General features: G+C 62.8%; 3 protein-coding genes across 3 annotated transcripts; 1 reads left to right on the forward strand and 2 right to left on the reverse strand.

The window, feature by feature from the left end:
• Positions 1-336: 336 nt before the first annotated feature.
• Positions 337-4,107, reverse strand: CCM2L (CCM2 like scaffold protein). Its single transcript, XM_030232208.2, has 10 exons — positions 4,011-4,107; positions 3,582-3,749; positions 3,208-3,291; positions 2,931-3,114; positions 2,167-2,618; positions 1,950-2,085; positions 1,763-1,826; positions 1,402-1,549; positions 1,065-1,203; positions 337-874 (listed from the first exon to the last, which is right to left on the reverse strand). The coding sequence occupies exons 1-10, from the start codon at positions 4,038-4,040 to the stop codon at positions 594-596; spliced, it is 1,686 nt and encodes a 561-aa protein (XP_030088068.1). The 5' UTR covers positions 4,041-4,107; the 3' UTR covers positions 337-593.
• A 3,470-nt stretch (positions 4,108-7,577) lies between these two features.
• Positions 7,578-14,821, reverse strand: XKR7 (XK related 7). The gene is made up of 3 exons (XM_030230040.2): positions 14,397-14,821; positions 8,890-9,089; positions 7,578-8,807 (listed from the first exon to the last, which is right to left on the reverse strand). Exons 1-3 carry the CDS (start codon positions 14,819-14,821, stop codon positions 7,855-7,857), a joined length of 1,578 nt encoding a protein of 525 aa, XP_030085900.2. The 3' UTR covers positions 7,578-7,854.
• Positions 14,822-19,064: 4,243 nt separating this feature from the next.
• On the forward strand, positions 19,065-20,626 carry PDRG1 (p53 and DNA damage regulated 1). Its single transcript, XM_009093035.4, has 5 exons — positions 19,065-19,233; positions 19,332-19,407; positions 19,528-19,602; positions 19,903-19,983; positions 20,284-20,626. Exons 1-5 carry the CDS (start codon positions 19,150-19,152, stop codon positions 20,364-20,366), a joined length of 399 nt encoding a protein of 132 aa, XP_009091283.2. The 5' UTR covers positions 19,065-19,149; the 3' UTR covers positions 20,367-20,626.
• Positions 20,627-20,830: the final 204 nt, after the last annotated feature.

A 20,830-nucleotide genomic window follows, 5' to 3' on the forward strand; every position in this document is an offset into this window, starting at 1 on the left:
CCCCCGGCGGCGGAGGGGCTGCAGGGCGGGACCGCAGGAAGCCGGGTCCGGGGCAGGAACTTCCTTTTGTGAAACACCCGCAGCCCGCGGCCGGACGAGTGTCGCACAAGCGTAGCAGGCAGCAGCGGGCCAGCTGCGGCCACCAGCCCTTTCCCCTCCCAGCACATTCTTGCTGACCCGCTCCATTGCTCTGAGCATCACCTGGAGCCAGCCAGGAGCAGCCAGCAGCATCCTGACACTTGTGGTGACCTTCAGGTGACACTGGAGTGGGCAGCTCACCCCACGCCACAGCAGCCCCAGCACTCTGGCAGGGCCTTTCCCCAGGGAAGAACCTGCTCTGCTCCCAGCCCCAGCATTTAATTGAAATCTGCAGAAATTACAGCACATGTGTCTCCCCCACAGCCACAGATGCCCTGTGATTCCAACAGCCTTGACAAGACCTGACAGGGCAGTGCAAAGGCTTGTCCCCTCCCACGGTGACAAATTCACCCTTCCTGGTTCTGGGGCAGAGCTGAGCACCTGCTGAGCCTGGTCCTGGAGGTGCAGCGCCACATCAGCGAGCAGAGAGAGCACAGCTGGGTTTTGGCACTGGCTCACAGGTAGTTGTCCTCTTCCTCCTCCTCCTCCTCTTCCTCATCCCGTGCCAGCGCCTCGATGTCGTGGGTGATGTCGGTGATGATGCGGTTGAAGGACTCAGACTCGGAGCGCAGGGACCAGCTGTCGTAGCTGCGCACGGCCGAGGCCGACGTGTTGCTCATGCTGCGCTTGATGCGGCCGAAGCTGTCGGTGAGGATCCCGCCCTCCCGGATCCCGATGCTCTCTAGGAAGGTCTCAAAGTACCCAATGTCTTGGTCAGGGATGAAGGGCCTCATTCCTGTCAGAGGCACCATAAGGCTTGGGAGGCTGCTCAGGGGTGCAGTGCCAGCCCTACTGGTTTGTCCCATCCCGCTCCCAGTTAGCAGCAGGGTCCTGACATCCCCTGAAGCACACCCAGGGCCAGCCCCATGTCCCCAAGGGATGCACAGACATCACCAGGGTGACACAGGGTGGCTGCAGACACTCACCCAGGAGGAGGAACTTCCTGCGGTCCCCGTAGAGGCGCAGGAGCTCTGTGCAGTATTCCTGCACCGGCGTGCCCAGCCGGTACTCACGGAGCAGGATGGCAAACTGCTGGATCTCCTGTGGTGACAGCTTGTTGCGCAGCTGTGGTGACACAGGGATCGGTTTAGCTTGGGGACACCAGCAGCACACAGCCCTCAGCACCCCACAGCCCCCAGCACCCCACCCTGTGTCCTGCTGCTGCTCTCTGGCACAGGGAGCTCAGACCTGCCTCCTCCCCTGCCCCAGCTGCTGGCACTGCTGGCCTGCTGCTTGTCCCTGTGCCCATCCCTGTGCCCTCACCGTCACCATGTAGTCCTGCAGCTGCTCCAGCCCTGCGCCGCTCTGGTCACTGCCACTGCAAGCGGTGGCCAGGCTGTGGTGGGAGCGGTGGAAGGAGGGCGAGGAGGTGCCACTGTAATATGCTTCAAAGGTCTCGTGGGAGCCATTGCTGGGGGAGGACACAGGTCAGTGAGTCCCTGTACCCTCCTTGTGCCCAGCTACCCCCCACCCACTGCACAGCACCCACCATCACATTGGGCTGGGGCATCATTGCAGTGGGGACTGGCACCCAACCAAGGGCAGGGGTACCCACCCAGGGGCACCCTGGGGATCCGGTGGGACCCACCCCAGTCCAAGGGCACCCTGGGAGAGGCAGACTCACAAGGAGCTGCAGCAGCTGTAGTCAGCATCGTAGCCGTATGTCCCATCTGTGCGGCAGCTCTCGCCTGGGGAGGGAGAGCAGAGATCTCACAGCAGAGGCAAACCCCCCACAATGTGTTCCTGTATCCCCACCCGTCAGCCCCATGACACCCCACTTGATGTTCCCACTCCTGTCTGCCACCACTCACTTCTGCTGGAGAGCCAGGGCCGTGTGGGGGTGGAGGTGTAGTGGTACCCGGCTCGGTCCACGCACTCGATGCTCTGATCGCCGTAGATAATCTGGAACACCTGGCAGATGAGCGCACAGGACTCCTCACCGGCATCCTGCAGCGGGAAGGGACGCGGGCAGTGAGTGCCGCTGGGTGGGCGAGCGGTCGGTGGGTGACACACGCCGGGACCGCTCACCCTGTTGGGCACGGCGAGGATAATGAGGTTGGAGTAAGCGTCGGGGCAGGGCTCCTGGGGGTCTAGGGGGTTGCTGCCGGCGTGCCGCCGCTCCCAGCTGCCGAAGCCGGTGCCGCGCTCCCAGCTGCCGCCGGCGGTGCCGGCCCGCCGCCGCTCCCAGCTGCCGCCGCACGGCTGCCGCCGCTCCCAGCTGCCCGAAGGCCGCCCGCGCTGCCGCCGCTCCCAGCTGCCGCCCCGCCGCCGCTCCAGGCTGCCGCCCTGCCGGCCCTCCTGCCCGCCCCGCGCCGCCCGCCAGTCCAGGCTGCAGATGGTGTGCCGCCGCTCCATCGGGCCCCCGAGCCGCCCCTCCGGCCACGAGCCCCCCGCTCGCTTCTCTGCGGGAAACGCCTCCGGCAAGCCGGCCGGGGCCGCCTCGGGGTGTGCCCCTGCGGGGACCGGGTCCACTCCCAGGCCTGGGGGAGCGGGGACAGACAGGGCGTCAGGGCGGGGGGCTGCGCTGCCCACCCTGCTGGATCCCCAGCCCCTGCCCTGGCCTCCCTGTCCCTCCAGCCCAGTGGGATGCAGAGGGATGGGGATGTGGGAGCTCCAGTGTGTTGGGGACACCTCTCCAGGACTCTGTATGTAGGAGAGGATGGGACACACCAAGAAAGGGACAACGCGGGATTTTGCCGCCCTGATAGACTCTGACACCCATCACCCGCCGTGCTCCAGCCCCTCATAGCCACTCGGGGCTCGGCTGGTGGCCCTCGGCCAGACCCCCGCACCGGTTTTGAGGATGAGGAGATGCAGGGCATCGTCGCGCAGGTAGGAGGCCGCTGCGATCTCGTGTGTGGGGATTCGCAGGATCAGCTCCTCGTTGTCGCGCCAGGTGAGCAGCAGGCAGCGCGCCGAGAGGCTGAGGATGCTGTCCTGCTCCGGCGTCGTCTGCAGCGGCAGCTCCTTCAGCTGCTGCATGGACAGAGTGCGGGTGCTGCAGAGTGGGGTACCCGGCAGGATGGGGTACCCGGTGCCCACCCTCCGGGGAGTGGGGACCGCTCTTACCCTGGCCGTGTCCAGGAGCTGCAGCACCTCATCCCGGCTGGAGGGGTTCAGGGACGATGTCACCCATGTCAGATGACCTAAAAACTGGGGAGGGAAAGCCCAAGGCAGCTTGGGGAGGCTGGGGCGTGCACACTCCCCCTGGCCCATGGCCCCAAGGTCAGGACACATCTCCCCGGGGTTCAGGGAGATCGTGCAGTTAGGGGGTCCTCCCTGCACAGCCAGCGCACCACCCCCCTCCCTGGGTATTTGCCTGGGCAGGGAAAGGACCCGGACCCTTCTGGCCACTCTGTGTGTGGCTCTCAGCACTGAGGTGTGGTGGCCTCACCCCACCCCAAGCAAGCAGTGACCCCAGGCCCTTTTGGGGATCCCTTTACCTTCACCTCCTTCTCCACGTAGTCGTGCAGCAGGATCTGGGGGTCGATCAGGTAGTCGGGGGGGTAGAGGGGCACGGAGTGCAGCGGGCGCCGATAGACGCTGCTGCGGAGCGCTGCCCTCCGCGCAGCCTTCGGGAAAACCAGCCGCTTGATGGGCGACACGAAACCCTGGCAGGGGAACGGGCACGGGGACGAGTGAGCAGAGGGCACCCAACCCTGGTCCCACACCCGGGGTCCGTGGCACCCAGCACCCGGGGGGGTGGAGGGGGCAACAGCTGAGCACCTCTCTGCTGGCCCTTCGCACTATTCAGGTGGCTCCACTTCTCCCCGCCGTGCTGTGGGAGGGGTGTGGGGCCTCTCAAGCCTGTGCATGTCACCCGCTCCCACCCTCCTGCCAGCCTCCCGGACCCCAGCCCCAGTCCCACGCACCTTCTTCCCCTTCTTGGCCTCGCTGTCCATGGCAGGACGCGGTGCTGTGGCCACCCCCTCTGCCCCGCTCGGCGCCGCGGCGCTTTCCTGTGTCGGAAACTCCACCAGGATAGCCGGGATGTGAGTTCCTGCCTCTCCTGGGGGGTGCTGGGACTGGGCTGGGCTGGGCTGGCACTGCGACTGGGACTGGACTGGGACTGGGATAGGGGTTGAGGTGTTACTTGGGCAGAAGCAGGGGCTGAAGTTGGCTGAGGTGGGGCTGGAACAGGGACCTAGACTGGTGCTGGTGCTGGCACAGGGGCTGGGGTTCACATTTATACTGAGACTGGGGCTGGGATTTGGGCAGACTGAGGGTGAAGTGGGCTGAGATGGGACTGGAGCAGGTGCTGGGACCAAAGCAGGTGCTGATGGTGCCTGTGGGACCCCACTATGGAGCAGCCCCTGCCCCTCACTGTGGGGCTCTTTCCTGGGGCTGGGGCTGGTTCTGCTTTCCTATGACCCCACATCAGCCCCGTCCTCATGGGGCAGCCCTGGGGGCTCCCAGACCTCGCTGCCCAGATCCTGTCCTGCTTACACGGGGCCCTGGCACTGGGAACAGCACTGGCGGGAACTCGCACAGCTGCCTCCAGCACTCCGTCCCCACAGCTGCCCGTGGGGTCTGAACCCACCGTGAGTCTGGGGGTTGGCCGGGGGATCGGGGCCTCCGGCAGGGGCAGGGAGGAGGCTGGCCCGGCAGTGGCCGTGTCCGGCAGCTTCCTCCCCGAAATGCAGCATCCTGCCTGTGCACCCCTTCCCTGCCGGCCACCACGCCAGGGCCAGGAACCGGCCAGGGCCACCGACACCAGCAGGCAGCGCTGCTACAGCCATCCTGCTCTGTTAATGATGTCCCCTAGCAATCCGGGACAGAGGAATCATCCTGCCCTGCTTTGGAGCCCCAGCTGTGAGCTGGAGGTGCCGACAAGGACAGGATCCCACAGGCAGGGCTTATTGAAATGAATTTAATATCTCATGTTGCAGCAAAATTAAAAATATACAAAAAGTTTGTGGTATACAAAAAAGTCTCGGGACGGACCCCGGCCTCCCGCTCGCCCCCGCCCGCGCCGAGGGTCAAAGAGAAGAAGGTGGCACACAGAGTATTTACAGTACGTGACAGCAGCCGCCGGGTCCCAGCGCCGGGGGTGCAGGGATGTGGCTGAGACCCCGCGGCAGCCCCTGCCAGAACAAACTTCTCTCACTCCCTGAAGCTGGAGCAGCCCTGCTGCCACCCCTGGGTGACACCCCCAGGGACCAGAACCCCGCCATCCCCAGTGGGAGCTCGAGCACCCCTGGAGCTGTGTCCACCCTGGCCCTCGGTCGTGTCCCCTGTCGTCCCAGCAGGCAGGTGCTGCCACCCTGGCAGGCGGGGGGGAGAACAGGGCTCTGGGTTTGGCTGCTGCTGTGGCACAGGCTGGGTGGGGACAGGGGGGTGGCCTGGGGCAGGAGTGAGACTGAGGGGTCCCCCCGAACCCCACACGTGGCCAGACTCCTCTGCCCAGAGCAGCCCAGGGCTGAGGGTACCGTGGCTTGAGTGCATAGAAAAGTGTCCCTCTGACCCACCAGCGTGGCCCTGGGGTCCCCCCACAAACCCCGGCGTGAAGGGCGTGCCCAAATGGCGTCTCTGCCCTGGGGTGGACAGGGGGCAGGGGGAGCCCAGAGGAGCCGCCCCGTGCTGGCACACAGTCCCCGTATGTCCCATTCCCAGATCCTCTGTGAGCCGGACCCAGGGAGGAGCTGCCACCACCTGGGTACCGCTCAGGGGCTGCGGTGACACTGCTTGATGCCTGCAGCGGTGAGCCCTGGAGCAGCCTAGCACCCCCGGCTACTGCCCCCACCTTCCCTGAGGAAAAGAGACCCCGCCCCAGAGCCGCCCCACGCCGGGGCTGCCCCAGCCCGACCAGCACACACCACGGGGGGCTGCCCCAGCCCGACCAGCACACACCACCGGGGGCTGCAGTGGAGGAGCGGTGCAGGTGGCAGGGGCCCAGCCCACTGCTCAACCCCAGCCATGCTCTGCACCCTCCTCCTAAAAGGGTTCCAAGGCTTCCAGTTAGCACCAGTTAGCACCACTGAACCCAGCGATGGCCAGCCCAGCCTGGTGTCACCCCAGCTACCAAGTAATGGGAAACAAAAGTAACGTGATGCCACTGCCACTACCACACCCCTCCCAGCCCGGCCGTGTCACAGGGCCGGGCACCCACACTGGCCCTCAGGGACCCCACATCCCAACAGGTGTAACTCTTCCATCCCACTCCTCCCATCCTCCAGTGCCTCACCGGTGCCCCATGGCATAGAGGGGCTCTCAGTGCTGCCCACACTCCCCAGCCCAGGCAGGGCTTGTCATTGTGGCTTGGGGCAGCCAGAGCCAGAACCCTTTGGAGCCATTGCAGGGGCACAGGGGATGCAGGGAAGGCACAGGGGCCATGGGTGTGGGGGGCAAGGGTGGGGCAGCACAAGGCTGGGGGGTCCAACAGCTCCCCTGCCCTGCAAACCCCTGCCAGCCCCTGCATGCACACACACACACACACACACACACACACACACACACACACACACACACACACACGCACAACCCCCCGGGACAGTCCCGGCTGGGGGGCACAGGGTACATTCAGCACAGCCCCTCGGTGGGGGCTGGTGGATCTGGGCAGGACCAGGGACATTCAAATGCAGAGCCCGAGCAGCCCCACTGCTCTGGGGAGGCAGGAGCAGCCAGAGGCAGGCGGGGCAGGGGCTGGGGACAGGCAGAGGGGACACAGGGTGAGGTCAGGGGAGGGAGGGTCCCAGCTCAGGTTTATACTGTGGAGCTGGAGGGGGGTGATGCTGATGAAGGAGTGAATGGAAAGGCTCCCAGGTGGGAAGGGATGCCAGCCCAGGAGAGGAGAACAGCTGGGGGTGAATCCCACTTTGGGGAATCCGGGGAACGCCGGCGGCCCCGTGCAAACCCCTCAGTGGTGCCAGCCAGGCCCTGCCACCCCCAGCCCCAGCGGAGGTAGAAAATGTCACACAAAATGTCACCATTCAGGTGAAAACAAACCCGATGAGATGAAGCAGTTTCTGTGGGGATGGGGGGAGGATGGGGTGCAGCCATCCTGGCCTCAGCTGGGGACCCAGCTCTGAACCAGGCGTTCAAGGTTCATGCCCACCCATGAGGGGCCCCCAGGCCAGGGTCTATTCCTCACAGGATAGTGGAGACCCCATGGAGTTGGGGACATGGCTCAACCCTGAGCCGGGGGAACTGAGGAGGGTTATGAAGGGGCTCACTTCGGGTTGGTGTGGCAGAGTTGGGGGAAGTGGGAGACATGGGGGGGACTGGATGGACCCCGGCTGTCCCTGCCCCAGCTCTCTGGGGGCCACAAGATGCATGCACACCCCAGTGCAGCCATGTTCCATCCCCACGGCTCTGCCGTGGCACAGGCACATGTGTGCTGACTGCTGTGCCCCACAGTGCCCCACCGTGCCCCTGGCAGCTGCCCGCCCCCATCCCAGGGTGCCCCCGGTCCCCATCCTGCACCGCTGATATGGGCCACAGCACCCACCGCCTGGGCTCAGGCACCGGTGAGGTATTTTGGCAAGGACGAGCCCTGGAGGGCGTGGGCCGGCCGCCGTCGGGTGGGACTGGTCTGGGCTGCGGGAAGGCAGCGCGGGGAGGGGATAGCACCAAGAGACCTCCCCGGCCACCGCCCACGAGATGCTTGGCACGGCGACACGGCAGCGCCGGCAAACCCAAAGGAAGGCAAACAGCTGTGGAGACGCAGGGTGGCCTGGGTGGCACCGGCGCTCCCGCCGCAGCCTCACGCCCCGCAACCTACACGGTGGTCTCGTACTCCAGCACCTCCTGCGGAGCGCCGGGGGTGCGGTACTGCAGACGGGGGGTGGTGGGCGACGCATACTCCAGCGCCAGGATGGTCTTCCGCAGGCGCCGGTCGATGAAGTGGGCATCCCAGGCCGGGTACTTCTTCCTGGGCAGGTCAATGCGGATGACGGGCCCCTCTGTCCGCAGGGCGCGGGCGGCCGGCGCCGGCGGGGCACAGGGTCGCACCTGGAAGACGGGCACGCAGCTGTCCCGCTCGCCCGGCGCCCCGTCCCGCTCGCCCCCTGTAGTCCGCGGCAGCGAGCGCGGGGGGCTGGTGACGGCTTCCACGGGGGACCCCGGCACCGCGGGGGGCTCCTGCCGGAAGATGCAGCCCACAGAGCGGTGGCTGAAGATGGGGCCGTTGGGGTGCAAGAGGCAGTAGTAGATGAACATGAAGAAGATGCCGAGGGCGAAGCTGGAGCTGACCACGCAGACGAGGATTAAGGCGTTGAAGTCGGAGGTGGCCTTGCGGTCGTAGTACAGGAACCAGAGGATGGTGAGGGCGGCGTTCTCCGACAGCGTGATGATGTAGTAGATGCACATGCGGTAGCGGCTCCGACCCTCCTTGACATTGAACCAGCAGAAGATGTAGATGATGCCCACCACCATGTTGTAGATGATCTCCTCCCACTTGGACATGCAGAAATCCGTCTCGCCCTGGATGATCCAGAAGGTCATGATGCACCAGTGGGTGACGATGAAGATGCCGAAGTAGAGCTGGAACACGGAGGCGAAGAGGGCAAAGGCTATGGCACGAGCGGCGATGGTGAAGAGGTGCCAGAGGATCTGCACCACGGCACCCTTGTAGGACATGGGCATCTTGTCCTCCCGCGAGTCCCGCAGCACTTTCTGGTAGGACGCGATCATCCAGGCCAGCGAGACCAGCGAGGCCGAGGCTGAGAGTCCTGCGGGGAGCGGCCATGAGAGCCCACAGAAGGCAGGGACCTCCCTCCCCACACCCTGTCCCCTACCAGCGCTGTCCCTTACCCTGCAGCGGCTCGATGCTGTTCTGCTGCACCATGATGCTGAGCTGCAGCACGAGCTGGGGCGCGCTCTTGAGGAAGGCCTCGAGCAGCCGCAGCATGCTGATGTCCGCGCTCTCGAACATCATCCGCCAGTAGAAGTGGCGGCGGCGGTGCTCAGCCTGCCACCGGCTCTGCAGCCCCAGGTACAGCGTGCGGAGGTACCTGTGCGAGGCAGGCCAAGGGTGAGGTGAGCCCACACTGCCAGGTGAGCTCACCCCACTCTGTCCACACCAGGAATGCCCTGTGACCACTACCAACCTGTTCCTGCTGATTTGGGAGTGCGGAAAGCCCCCTAGGCTAGGGGTGCCGGGAGTTGAAGGGCAGCAGCAATGAAGAATGCATCCCTGTCCCAGGCCAGGGCTCCAATTTGGGAAGGGGCAGCTTGTGCAAAGCCAGCTCAGCACCCCACAGCCCCAGCACATCACCATGCTGCCCACCCAGCCATAGAGTGCCTACCCAACTATCACCCAAATCCTTAACCACCCATGCAGGGTCTGGCTTCCCCCACAGGGATCCCATCCACAGCTTCACTTTCCAGCCACCCATGGATTCAGGCTGCCCCAACCCAGCACCACATCCGGCTGCTTCTCTAAAGGGATATTTCAGTCCCAGCTGGTGCAGAGCCCACCCTGCTTCCTCCTGCCCTGGCCAGCATGGAGGAACCAGCTGGTTGTGCCGTGCTGCCCACAGGAAGCTCCTGGCGCTCATGCCGGTGTTGCCTGGGCTCTTGGCAGGGCTGTGGGCTCAGCCACACGCTGGCCCCGGCCATCTGGTGGTCGGCCGGAGGTCAGCGGAGCTGTGCGTGGCACCGACGCACGCCCGGCTGAGTCACCGCCACCAGGGACCCTCCCCACGGCACCGGGCCAGATCTGGCACCACGGGAGAGGAGGCAGGGCTGGCCAGGCAGGGCTTCCCCGGGCAGTCCTGCCTGCACCACGGCCAGGGCTCTGTTGGCGAGGAGGAGAAGGGAGCCGGGTGAGGAGGAAAACAGGTGCAGCAGGAGGACATCAGGCCACAGATTCCTTCCAGAGAATAAAATCCTCTGGCAGAGCAATGGCTTCTCCATCAGCTCCAGAATGTGCTGCCAGACAACTCCATCAGCCCAGAGCATGGGAGAAAGCCTGATCACAGCACTTTCAGCTCATCCGTCAGCAGGAGGAGGCAGGAGCCAGCCCTGCTCCCGCTGCAGGGACAGCAGAGTGCTCCCATCCCCGGGGCTGCACAGCCCGGAGAGCACAGTGAGGGCCATCAGCTGGGGCCACCGAGCCCTCAGGACACCCTGTTGCCATCTGCTCTGGCTTCCCAGCCCCACTCCCAGCCCCCACCGCCTTCTCTGTGCTGGTGTCAAAGTGACGTTTTAACCTCCACCTCCGGGGCAGCACCTAATTTTAGCCTTTGCTGCAGCCTGTCCCTCACTGCTTGGGGTGGGGAGAGGCTGTAGCCACCTGGCTCCTGGCCCCTGGCACAGATCTGCATCCCAGTGCCACCTGCTCACGGCAGCCAGTTCAGCGCTGCCACTGTGGCACCACCAGGGCCACGGCCCCTCAGAAGGGCCCGGTGAAGGACCCTCCTCTCTGGTGGGGAGAAAACCAGTGGGCAGCCCAGGGGGGGAAGGCACAGCATAGGGGGAAACAACAGGGGAAGCAATGTAAAGACCTGGCTGCTGCAGGGTGTCACTGCTGTCCCAGGGTGCCCATGCATGAACTAGGCTTGGGAGCTGGTGACCTCATCCTGTCCCTGTAATTAGTCCTGATAATTGGGCTCATCAGTGATCCCACTGTCCATGGCACAGAGCAGCCCCGCACACACACTACAGAGCCCCAGCCCTGGGTCCTGCACTATTCAACAAGTGACCCATGGCCTCCCCAGCTTTCAGCAAGGGCACAATTATCCCTCTGTCTGCCAGCTCCATAGGTCTCATTAAAATGAGATTTCATCTCCCATCAACTCTCCCGAATGAAATGTTGATTCTTATTTGTTCTGCATTTGATCATGCCGTGGTGTTTCAGCCCAGTGAGCGATCCCGGCGCTGCCAGCACGGCGGGCGCTCCCCAGCCCTGCACCATGGCAGCTGCACGGGAAACACAGAATCAATCACTTGAAAAAAAATCATTTAATTTTCAAAAAAACTGATGATGAGGCAGAAACCGACAGTGAGAGCTCTCAGGGCTAATTGCTCCCTCCTTTGTATTGCAAAGAGTGATCCAACAAAAACCCTGCAGCAGGAAGGTGGTGGCTTGGTTGGGCACTGGTTTTGTCAGAGCCCCACTACAGCTGGATTTGTCACCAGTGTCACTGTTTGCCCCCAACTCCCAACTATTGAGCCCAGTTCTCAAGTGCTGGAAAAAATGAATGAGGAGAAAAGCCCAGCTCTGGTTACAAACAAATCCCCTAATCATCATCCTCAGATGGAAAAGGATGAGGGACCCTCTGGTCCCAGAGTGAGCAAAGGGAAGTGTGATTTTCCTAGAAGATAATTTGGGATCTCATCCCTTAATCCTGTATTTAAACAAGGAGAAAATTGCTTCTCTGTTACAGCCATTTTAATCCCTTACACATCCTACCAAGTCAGGTCATCAGGGAGAGCTGCACATGTGCCCATGTCACCATACCCACTGTGTCTCACCAGCCCCACACCCCAAGGTGCCCTGGCATCAAACCATGACACCCTGGCTACTCAGGGCAGATGGGAGTACCTGAGGGCATCTGTGCTCAGGGAAAGGCTTTGTCTGGCCCTAAAAACCCCTTGTCCTTTGCACCAGGGCCAGAGGGGGACTGCCAACACTGGGTCCTGCAGCAGGACAAGATGACACCCCAAAGCTGAGGGCCCCAAGGGCTGGGAGGGCTCCTGCCCCCACACAGACAGATCAATGATCTAGGGAGCAGAGTGGTGGGGAAACCTGCAGGTCACAGCTCCGCCACCCCTCATGAGCCTGCCCAGGATGACCTTTCCCTCCTGGACTGCTACCAGACTGGCACCAGGACTGAGGGGTGGCACTGGGTCCCCAGGCCAGTAGAGGATGTGGGTACACAGGCTGATGGGGGCTTTCAGGAAGAGAGGGAACCACTGGCCTTGCCCCAGTGACCCCAGGCAGCCAAACCATGTGTGACCCTGGGCTAACACAGACACAGGCACTGATAGGGCTGTCCCCAGCCCAGTGGGACCTGCAGCACACCCTGGCCAGCTGCCAGCCCATAGAGGTGGCAGGGGACCCTGGCACACTTCCAGGCAGGAGGACACTTGCATGAGCAGCATCCCTGCCATGCAGAGCTGCTTTGGTGAAGAAGCTGGGGGCTTTGTGAGTGGATAACAATTCCTGAGCTGCAAAACCATCCAAGCATGGCCCACAAGCACAGTGGTGGTGTGGGACCAGCTGGGGATGGGCCCTTGCTGCTACTGCTTACACGGGCACATGGTCATGCCACCAGCAGCATCTCCGGAGACACCTGTGATGGAGCTTGTGCATGTGCACCATGAACATACCAATGACTGCTAACTTCAACAGATTTAATCAGGGATAACCACAGAGCCAGTGCTCAGAGCTGCTTTTGCAGGTGAGAAGCAGCTTTCTTTTTGGGGATTGGGGGTTTTTATCACAGGTGTGGCTTGGGGCTGTGCAGTGAGGTTGGTAGTGGTGACATCTGCAGAGGTGAGGGAGAAGGCCGGTAAATCAGGAAGGGGGAGATGTTTGGCAAGGGGCACAGTGCTCTGACCAGGGAAAATCCTTTCTTTCACCTGCAGCATTTATCCAACACTTCTTTAGCTGCCACATCCTCCTGCACCGGATCCAGCCCCACTAATGGGTTTAACAAACTGCATTTAACTGGTCACCCTAACTAATCCCAAATCCAGAGATTAGAAAGAGCCTCAGCTGCTGCTTGAGACCAACATGTCCTGGAGGGTGAGTGCTGAGAGTTACCGCTTTAATTGGCTTAAGAGTCTCCATGGCAGAGCCGACCCAAGAGCGGGACTGACACCCCCAGGAGCAAAGCCCCCGGCTGCGGCTCAGCTCCAGCTTGGGCCGGGATCAGGTGTGCCAGGCTCACGCCAGCTGCAGGCAGAGCGAGAGAGCTCCTGTCCTCTCACACACCAAAGTAGGTTTTGCACCCACCCTGCAGCCAGAGCACCCTGAGAGTGGTCCCGTTGTCAGGGGGATGGGGGAGGGCAGGTATATTGGCAGGTGTGCTGAGCACAGAACACACTGCACTGTCAAACAAAGTTAAACACCCTGGAGCATCCCAGAAGGAGCAGCAGAGGAATGAACATGCAGACACCAAGAGGGAACGAGCAGAGAGTCTCTACTACAGCACTCGGGAGGGGAAACAGGATGGAAACCCGAGCAGGGAGTGCTGCCGGCTCCAGGCATTGTTCCGGGCATTGCCTTTGTCTGCCCTCCCGGCACCGGCTCTTCCAGAGCCGCCCGGTGCCCGGCCCGGCTCTTCCCCAGAGAGGGGCTGGAGCTTGGAGGGTGTGGGGCTGGGCCCGCGGCACAGCGGGGGAAGGTGCCAAGAAAACAGCACCTTATGCAGCTGGGGGGTCTGCAGAGAGGCGGATGAAGGGCCTTGAGCTCCCCCAGCCTCTCTGTCTGCTGCTTGCCCTGCCCACACCACCAGCCTGTCCCCAGGAGTGGGATGGGGCAGCAGCAGAGCCTGGACAAGATGGGAACCACCAGCACCCCCTTGCCCACCACCCCACATATCCAGTGAGATCAGGACAGGAGCCTCGATGTGTTCAGGGCCCAGCATAAGCAATTCACACCCCCAGAATCACACTGCCATGGCCAGGCAAGTCCCCAACAGGCCCAGCACCACCTGGCAGCAGGGATGGCAGGGCTGTGGCACTGAGCTGGGCTGCGGCTCCTCACCCACACCCACAGCTGCTACCCACACCCACAGCTGCTACCCACACCCCCCTGTGCCCATGGCTGAGAGCTCTTCTCCATCACTCATCTTTCCGGGGCCGCAGAGACATTGATCCCTGTGTCTCCCCAGCTGCCTAGGCCCCTGCTTCACCTCTCCATCCCCACCCATTTCCCCATTCCTTGCCAACCCCTCCTGAAGTCTCCATGCTGTTATCCCCACCCATGTCCCTGCTGCACTGTGCCGCTCCCTCCAGGCCCCGCCTGGCTTCATGACCCCCATATGCCCCTTCCCCCTGTACCTATAACCCTGCCCAAGCTTTAACAAGAGGATCAGGCCCTGCAGCAGCCCCAGCCCCCTGTACCCTCACCCCCAGGTACCCTCGTACCTCCAGACCTGCCCCAGCTGCAGCAGGTGTGTCAAGCCCAGAAGCATCCCCATCCCCTCAGCACCCCTATCACCCCGATAGCCCCATGTCCCCCGTTCTCCCATACTTCCCATACAGCCAGACCTGCCCCAGCTGCAGCAGGTGAACCAGGCCCTGCAGCCGCCCCATCCCCGCCGTGCCCACACCCCCCAGGCACCCCCACGCGCCGGGTACCCCCGTACCTCCAGACCTGCCCCAGCTGCAGCAGGTGGATCAGGCCCTGCAGCAGCCAGACGCAGAGGCGGCAGCAGCCGCGGGGGCCGCTGTCCTTGGTGCCGCCGCCGCTGTCCTTGGTGCTGGCGGCGAAGTCGTAAACGAACCACCTGAGGCTGAGCATCTGCACCACGAGCGAGGGCAGCAGCACGAACAGCAGCGTCAGCCCGAACCACCAGCGCTGCCCCCGCACGTAGTAATGGGCCGCCAGCCACAGGTCCGAGGCACCGTCCGCGAAGCAGACGAGGAGCGCGCAGAACACCCAGCACCCGTCCCGCAGCCGGTACCGCCGCGCCGGGGGCTCCGCGCCCGCCTCCCGCCGCCCGCCGCCGCCCTCGGGGCTCTCCAGCAACACGGCCGGGCCGCCGCCGCCGCCGTCCGACTTCGCGGCCATGTTGTCGGGGGAAAGGAGGAGAAAGGAGGGAGCGGGAGAGACTTCCGGAGGGATGGAGCCCGCCCCGGCAGCGCCCGCCCCCGCCGGCCTCGCCCCGCGCCCGCCGACACCGGCTCCCCCCCGCCCGGCGCCGGGAGCCCGCGGCGGGTCCCGCCGCTCCCCCGCCGGAAGGGGCAGCCGCCCCCCCGCCGGCGCCGCGGGGTCCCGGAGGAGCGCTCGGTGCTGCCGGGCGCCGCCCCGCGCTGGGAAGGGCAACCGGCCCCTCCCCCGGCCGGCCCCCACCCCCGGGTCCCCGCCGGCAGGGACCGCCCGGACCCGCCGAGCCCCGCACGGTGCACCCCACCTCGTCCCGGAGAAACCGCCTTGTCCATGCTGTCCGACCACCCCTTCCCAGCCCACCGAGTACCAGAGCTTCCCGGGAAGCTCCTGGGTAGCCCCGCGGCTCCCCAGCCCCGAGGCTCAGTCCGGGCAAGACCCTGCCCATGAGTCCAGGCTTGGGCCGAGGTCCGGGTGGGTGCAGGTGTGGGTGCTTCTTCCCCCTTGGGCTGAGACAGGACCACAGACCACCAAAACCCTGCCCAACGCAGCCAGAGAGGGTCCCAGCAGGGACTGGCTGGGCTGGACCTAAGCCCTTCTTTGGAGGGAGAGGCACTGAATCATCATAGGATGGTTTGGGTTAGAAGGGACCTCAAAGATCAATTTGTGCCAACCTCTTGCCAAGGGCAGGGACATCTTCCACTGGACCAGGCTGTTCAAAGAAGTATCCTCTTTGAAAAGACCAGTGAAGGGGTTTGGTAGCAGACTATTGTTGTTCCCGAAATGAACTCGTGAAAGAGTTACAGGTGTTATTCCCCAGCCTTGGGAATGTCCCTGAAAGTGAAGTACCAAGGCCACCGGATTCTGGGCGCACAAGAGCCCTGAGGCTGCCCCGCTCTGCCGTTCCACCTCTCCCGAGCTTGTTGCCTGCGAGAGTTTGGACACAATGTGTCTGAAGGATCGAGGGGCCGCACCCCGGGACGCGCTCGCACGGAGCAGGGCTGTGCCGGCATCCCTGGCACGGCTGCGAGGGAGAGGGCTGCGAGGGAAAGGGCTGCGAGGGAAAGGGCTGCGGGAGAAAGGGCTGCGGGAGAAAGGGCTTTCTCTCCTTTGTGGCGGGTCTCCAGGGACGGTGACTGCATACGAGCAGCTGCCTCCTGGAGGCAGCCCCAGCCCCCAGCCCACGGGGCCGGGCTCCGGCTCTGCGGCTCAGCCGTGGAGGCTCAGCCTGGTGCCTCTGCCTGTGGAGGAGCCTGGCTACAGCCTAGCCCGTGGTCACTGAGAGGGGGAGCGTGTTTGATTCCGGGAAACGCAGCTAACTTCCAAATGCTGCCTTGCAGTGTGGCCAGAGGGATCAGCACAACCCGGGGGTTGGGTAAGCCTGGATTCCTGGGATGAAATCCAGGGGGGAAGATGTTACTCAGCACAAGGGAGTCGCCGGGCCCTCGGCAAGGTTCTCCTCGTGCTGCATGTATTAGCATTGATAATGAAACACCTCACCTTGAGATGCTCCTGACAGATCCCCTCCACAAATGCCTGCCTGGGGGAGGGGATGCTCCTAGCATCCCAAAGCCTGAAGAAAGCAGCCTTTCATCAACAACCAGGCAGGGCAGGGCCCCTCCAAGGATGGGGTCCACTGGCCAGAGCCCCTATCAACATTTGGCCACTCCAGACCTCTTTGGGCTTGGTCCCTGGGGACTCACTGTCTTGGCTGGGTGATGGAGCAGAAACCACGTTGCCATGACTGTGGGCACAGTGCCAGGGAGAGAGGACCTGGAAATCAGGGAGAGACAGACCCACCTTTCTCCCCTGACCCTGAAACACCCCCTCTGAAGCAGCAGTTAAAGATCCACAGCCTGAGAACATGGAGACCGTGGTTTGAAGTCTGATTTATCTTAACAACAGGCCCCAGCAGCCACATGAAAGGAGAAGAGAGAAAAAAACCTTATAAACATCCCTGAAGCTTCCTGTGCAGCTGCCAGCAGGCAGGGAGGGTTTCTGGCTGCATACAGAAAAGGGCTGCAAGGAAGAAAAAGGAACATGATGAAACCAAACCTGCTCTTTCCACAAAACACACAGCAAAGCAAAGCAGCTCCCGGCAGCAGGAGGGCGGCTGCTTCCTCTGACTGCCCAATTCCCAGGGTAACTGGTCCAAATGGACCTCTGGTGCCAGTCTCAGTCCAGCTTCCAAGCAGAATGTCTGCCCCTGGTGCTGGCTCCAGGAGGAGAAATCCATGATGATTTGTGGCTGGCTGAGAGCTTGGCTGGGCACAGGCTGCAGAGTGCAGCACCAGCCACTTCTCACTGCCCTGAGAATGTTTTCCAGATGCCATGGCTTGGTGATCTCTCAGCTGCAGCTTCCCCCATCCCTGTGCTGAGCTGGGCCCCACCTTCCCAGGGAGAGCAGCCCCCGCCCTTCCATGCAGCCCAACAGTCCTGGCAAAACCCTGGCTTCACTGCACTGTCATTGGCAACCCCAGAGTCACTGCTTCCCTCAACTGCTGCCAGGACACAGTCAGCCTGCTCCCATCCCTGTTCCCATGCCACATCTCATTTCATCCCTGTTCCCATCCTCATCCCCATCCCCATTTCTCCTGACCAGACTCTGAAAGCCCTCCCTCCCGCCCTACTTCCTTCCTGCTTTTTCATATCTCCAGCCAGCTGCTCCCACTGACAAATGAGCATTTCCCAGAACTGGTTTCCAGCTCCCATCCTAGTACATTTTCTGGCTGATGTCAGGAAGGAATCTAACCTGAGTGGACCATTCCCAGCCTAGAGTGATTGTGTGTGCCCCAGCACTGGCTCCCTGAAGCTGCAGTACTTCATTTGATGCTGCCACAGACAGAGATCTCAGCTAACTGAAACAAATGACCTTATGGGATTAGAGCCAGTAATCTTCCGATCTGGGTAATCTCCCTTAAGGGATTATCTGCCCACAGAAGTGTGGTGACCACCAGCCAGCTGCTGCCTCGCTCCCTCTATCCCTGTCCCCTGTGGTCCTCATCTCTGGCAGCCCAGAGGGGCCACAGCACTGGGGTCACCACCTTTGGGGAGCTCCTTGTCAAATGAGTTCCATGAAGTGCATGTGCCAGGGCTTCCAAGTGCTGGGGCTCCTCCTCTCCCCATTCCATTCAGAACCTTGAGATGCTGTTTCAGGGCTCTGTCCAGAGCAGGGACATGGGACATGAGAACCCGTGTCCCCTGTTACCTCCATTTCCTATTGCAGAGTGCACACAGTGAGGATCTGACAGTCCTCATCATCGGTGCTGAGTCTCTCTGCATCTCCCACACCCCATTTTTCCAGCTCCTCTTGCTCATGGCTGGATGGGGTAGAAAGAAAGGGATAAAAAGCTTTTTAAGGAGCAATATCTTTCCCTTCCTGCAGGCAGGGTCGTTCAGGGCAGCAGATGGATATGGTCCCCTGCCAGAGCCTTCCTGGGACCAGCCCCTGCCTGACACAGGCTGGGGGTTACCGGGGCTGGCTGAGGGACCACAGTTGGCTCCAGTCCCTGGGGATGGCAGGTCCTGGACGCTGAGCTACAGATGAGCCACCAGCTGCACGAAAGGAAACCTGAGCTAATCGCCCCGCGCTTTGAGTGCCTTTTATTGCTTTCTGGGATGACAGAGAGGTCACCTGATGCTTCAAGGGCCCAGCTGCCAACAGCGGTACCGTGCTGGGAAGCAGCGAGGAAGAGGAGACAGACGGTGGTGCTAGGGAGAGGGGACAGGCTGTGAAAAGTGATAAATAATTCACGCACAAGGGGACCAGGCAAGGCAGGGCTCTCCGCCGCTGTCCCTCAGGGCTGTGGAGAGCGGGGTGTGTTGGGGGCCGGCTGCGGGGCCAGGACCCCCACTCTGGGGCTCAGCGCCACACGGCCACACCGCACCCTCCATCCTTCTGCCGGGCGTGGAGTCCCGGGAGCAGAGGCAGCCCGTAGCCAACCCCGGGATCGTTAGTCCGCACTACGGACGAGATCCCACGCTGGTGGCGGGCACGTCCGTCCCAGCCCACGGCCAGGGCTCACGGCCGCTCTGACGCCCCCGGGCACGCGTGTTCGCAGCCCCGCTCGGTCCCCGCCGCGCTCGCAGCCCCGCCCGGTCCCCGCCGCCCCGGAGCCACCGCCACCCCAGGGCGCCCAAACCGGGCGGTGCTCCCGGCGGTGGCCGCGAGAGGGCGCGCTGAACCCGGCCCCTCCCGCCGCGGAACCCGCCTGCGCGGCTGCGGCTGCGGCCCGGAGCCGAACGGCGGCGGACCTGGAGCGGGCCCGGTGGAGGCCCCCTTCGGCTCCGCCATGGCCCGGGACCCGGCCTTCGTTCTGCGCTACCTGGCCGAGGTGGAGGAGCTGGCCGAGGACGTGCTGGCGGCACGGCAGCAGGTACGACCCAGCTCCGGCGGGCCTCCTCCGCCCCGCTCTGTCCCGCCGTCGGTAGCCCCGAGTCCCGGCCGCTCCTGCCTCTCTCGCTCCCGTTGCAGATCGTGGACCTGGACGTGAAGCGGAACCGCAACCGCGAGGCCCTGCGGGCGCTGCAGAAGGACCCGGAGCCCGACGGTGAGGCCGGGCTGGCAGCGCCCACCGTGACCTCGTGGCCGCGGGTCGCGGAGCGGCTCCGCTGACAGCCGGTTCCTTTCCGTTCCCCTCCGTTCCCCCTCCGTTCCCTCTCTCCCCCAGAGAAGGCCATGGTCTGCTTCGGGGGCATGTTCATCGAGCTGCCGAAGGCGAAAACCCGGGAGATGCTGCGGCAGGGTGAGGTCACCGCGAGGGTTCCGTGTAGCTCTTAGTGTTTTAATAAGCACCATAATTAACAAGATGTTGGCTCAATTAACGGATTTCTGTCCGGGCATGGGCTTTGAGGTGCCCAGAGCCTCTCGAGAGGCTGATTCTGGCCCGTGCTGTACCCTGGGAAGCACATGTGGAAGCTGCTTGGCCCCGAGGGTGGTGGAGGCGGAGTGGGACCCCCCCTGTGCCTGTGCTGTGTCCCGTGGGGAGTTCAGCCTTCATCCCAGAGCCCACCGCAGTCCTCCTCACTCCCACCTCTTATCCCAGACCAGGAAGAGCTGGATGAAGAGATAAACAACCTCCGGAAGGAGCTGCGGGTGAAGGTCAACCGGCTCTATGAAGCTCAAGGTAAACGCTCCCACTGGAACCTGCCTGGGAGTAGACTCGTGGATCAGAAGATTCCTTGTATTCCTGCAGCCTCTTTTCCACTGGTTTTGCAGTTCCCTCCCTGCCCCAGCAGCCTTGTCTGTCTCTGTGTGGAGATGTCACCCACCAGCACCCTGAACCCCCTCTGACTCTGTGCTGGGGTGACCCCATTTCAGCTTCCAGGGCTGTCCCTGCCCTCCCCACAGCCCCTCTCGAGTTTACCACGAGCTGCTTCACTTCTTTGGTGACAAAATCCTGATGTTTTCAATGTGTTTTTCTCAGGTAAACCTGAGTTGAAGGGGTTTAACCTGAATCCCATGTCTGCTGAGGAAATGAAGCTCATCAACCGCATCCTGGAGGGCTGAGGTGGCCATGCCATTGTCACAGCGTGTTTGGCTGTCACTGGGGTCTCATGTTTCAGTAGCCACAGTCCTTGGGACTTGCAGGACGTTGGTGTGTCCAGAGCCCACCCAGGTGAGGTGGGAATTGTTTGGCTCCTCAGCTACAACTCTGCAGTTTCTTTGGACCACAAACCCTTTCCTGCTCTGTGCTGGATCTCAACACAGTGGGCAAAAGCCCACAGCTGGGGTGGAAGTGGGATCATTAAAATCAGAGCAGTGGGACATTCTTGACTCCATGTGTATATTCCTTGTTGGGGGTTTATGTGAACTCTTCTGGGGTTTGGCTTCAGAGCTGCTCTTTTGTCACTTTGGGAACAGGAGTAGGAGGGGTTGGGAATCCTCCACATGCCTGAAGCACAGAGGAGGAGTTGTGCACGCCTGTGGCATTCAAACAAAGCAAAGCTTTACATCTGAGGCACGTCAGGAAT

Source organism: Serinus canaria, chromosome 20, assembly GCF_022539315.1.
Source record: "Serinus canaria isolate serCan28SL12 chromosome 20, serCan2020, whole genome shotgun sequence".
NCBI classification, from domain to species: domain Eukaryota; kingdom Metazoa; phylum Chordata; class Aves; order Passeriformes; family Fringillidae; genus Serinus; species Serinus canaria.

Excerpts from the sequence above, each read along its gene's own strand:
- CCM2L (XM_030232208.2), bottom strand. The coding sequence starts at position 4,040 with ATGGACAGCGAGGCCAAGAAGGGGAAGAAG. Across the intron at positions 2,619-2,930 it reads TCTCCTCATCCTCAAAACCG|GCCTGGGAGTGGACCCGGTC; the intron begins GTGCGGGGGTCT and ends CCGCTCCCCCAG. Across the intron at positions 1,550-1,762 it reads TACAGCTGCTGCAGCTCCTT|CAATGGCTCCCACGAGACCT; the intron begins GTGAGTCTGCCT and ends GTCCTCCCCCAG.
- XKR7 (XM_030230040.2), bottom strand. The coding sequence starts at position 14,821 with ATGGCCGCGAAGTCGGACGGCGGCGGCGGCGGCCCGGCCGTGTTGCTG. Across the intron at positions 9,090-14,396 it reads CAGCTGGGGCAGGTCTGGAG|GTACCTCCGCACGCTGTACC; the intron begins GTACGGGGGTAC and ends TGCCTCGCACAG. Across the intron at positions 8,808-8,889 it reads CAGCATCGAGCCGCTGCAGG|GACTCTCAGCCTCGGCCTCG; the intron begins GTAAGGGACAGC and ends CGCTCCCCGCAG.
- PDRG1 (XM_009093035.4), top strand. The coding sequence starts at position 19,150 with ATGGCCCGGGACCCGGCCTTCGTTCTGCGCTACCTGGCCGAGGTGGAG. Across the intron at positions 19,408-19,527 it reads GAAGGACCCGGAGCCCGACG|AGAAGGCCATGGTCTGCTTC; the intron begins GTGAGGCCGGGC and ends TCTCTCCCCCAG. Across the intron at positions 19,603-19,902 it reads CCGGGAGATGCTGCGGCAGG|ACCAGGAAGAGCTGGATGAA; the intron begins GTGAGGTCACCG and ends CTCTTATCCCAG.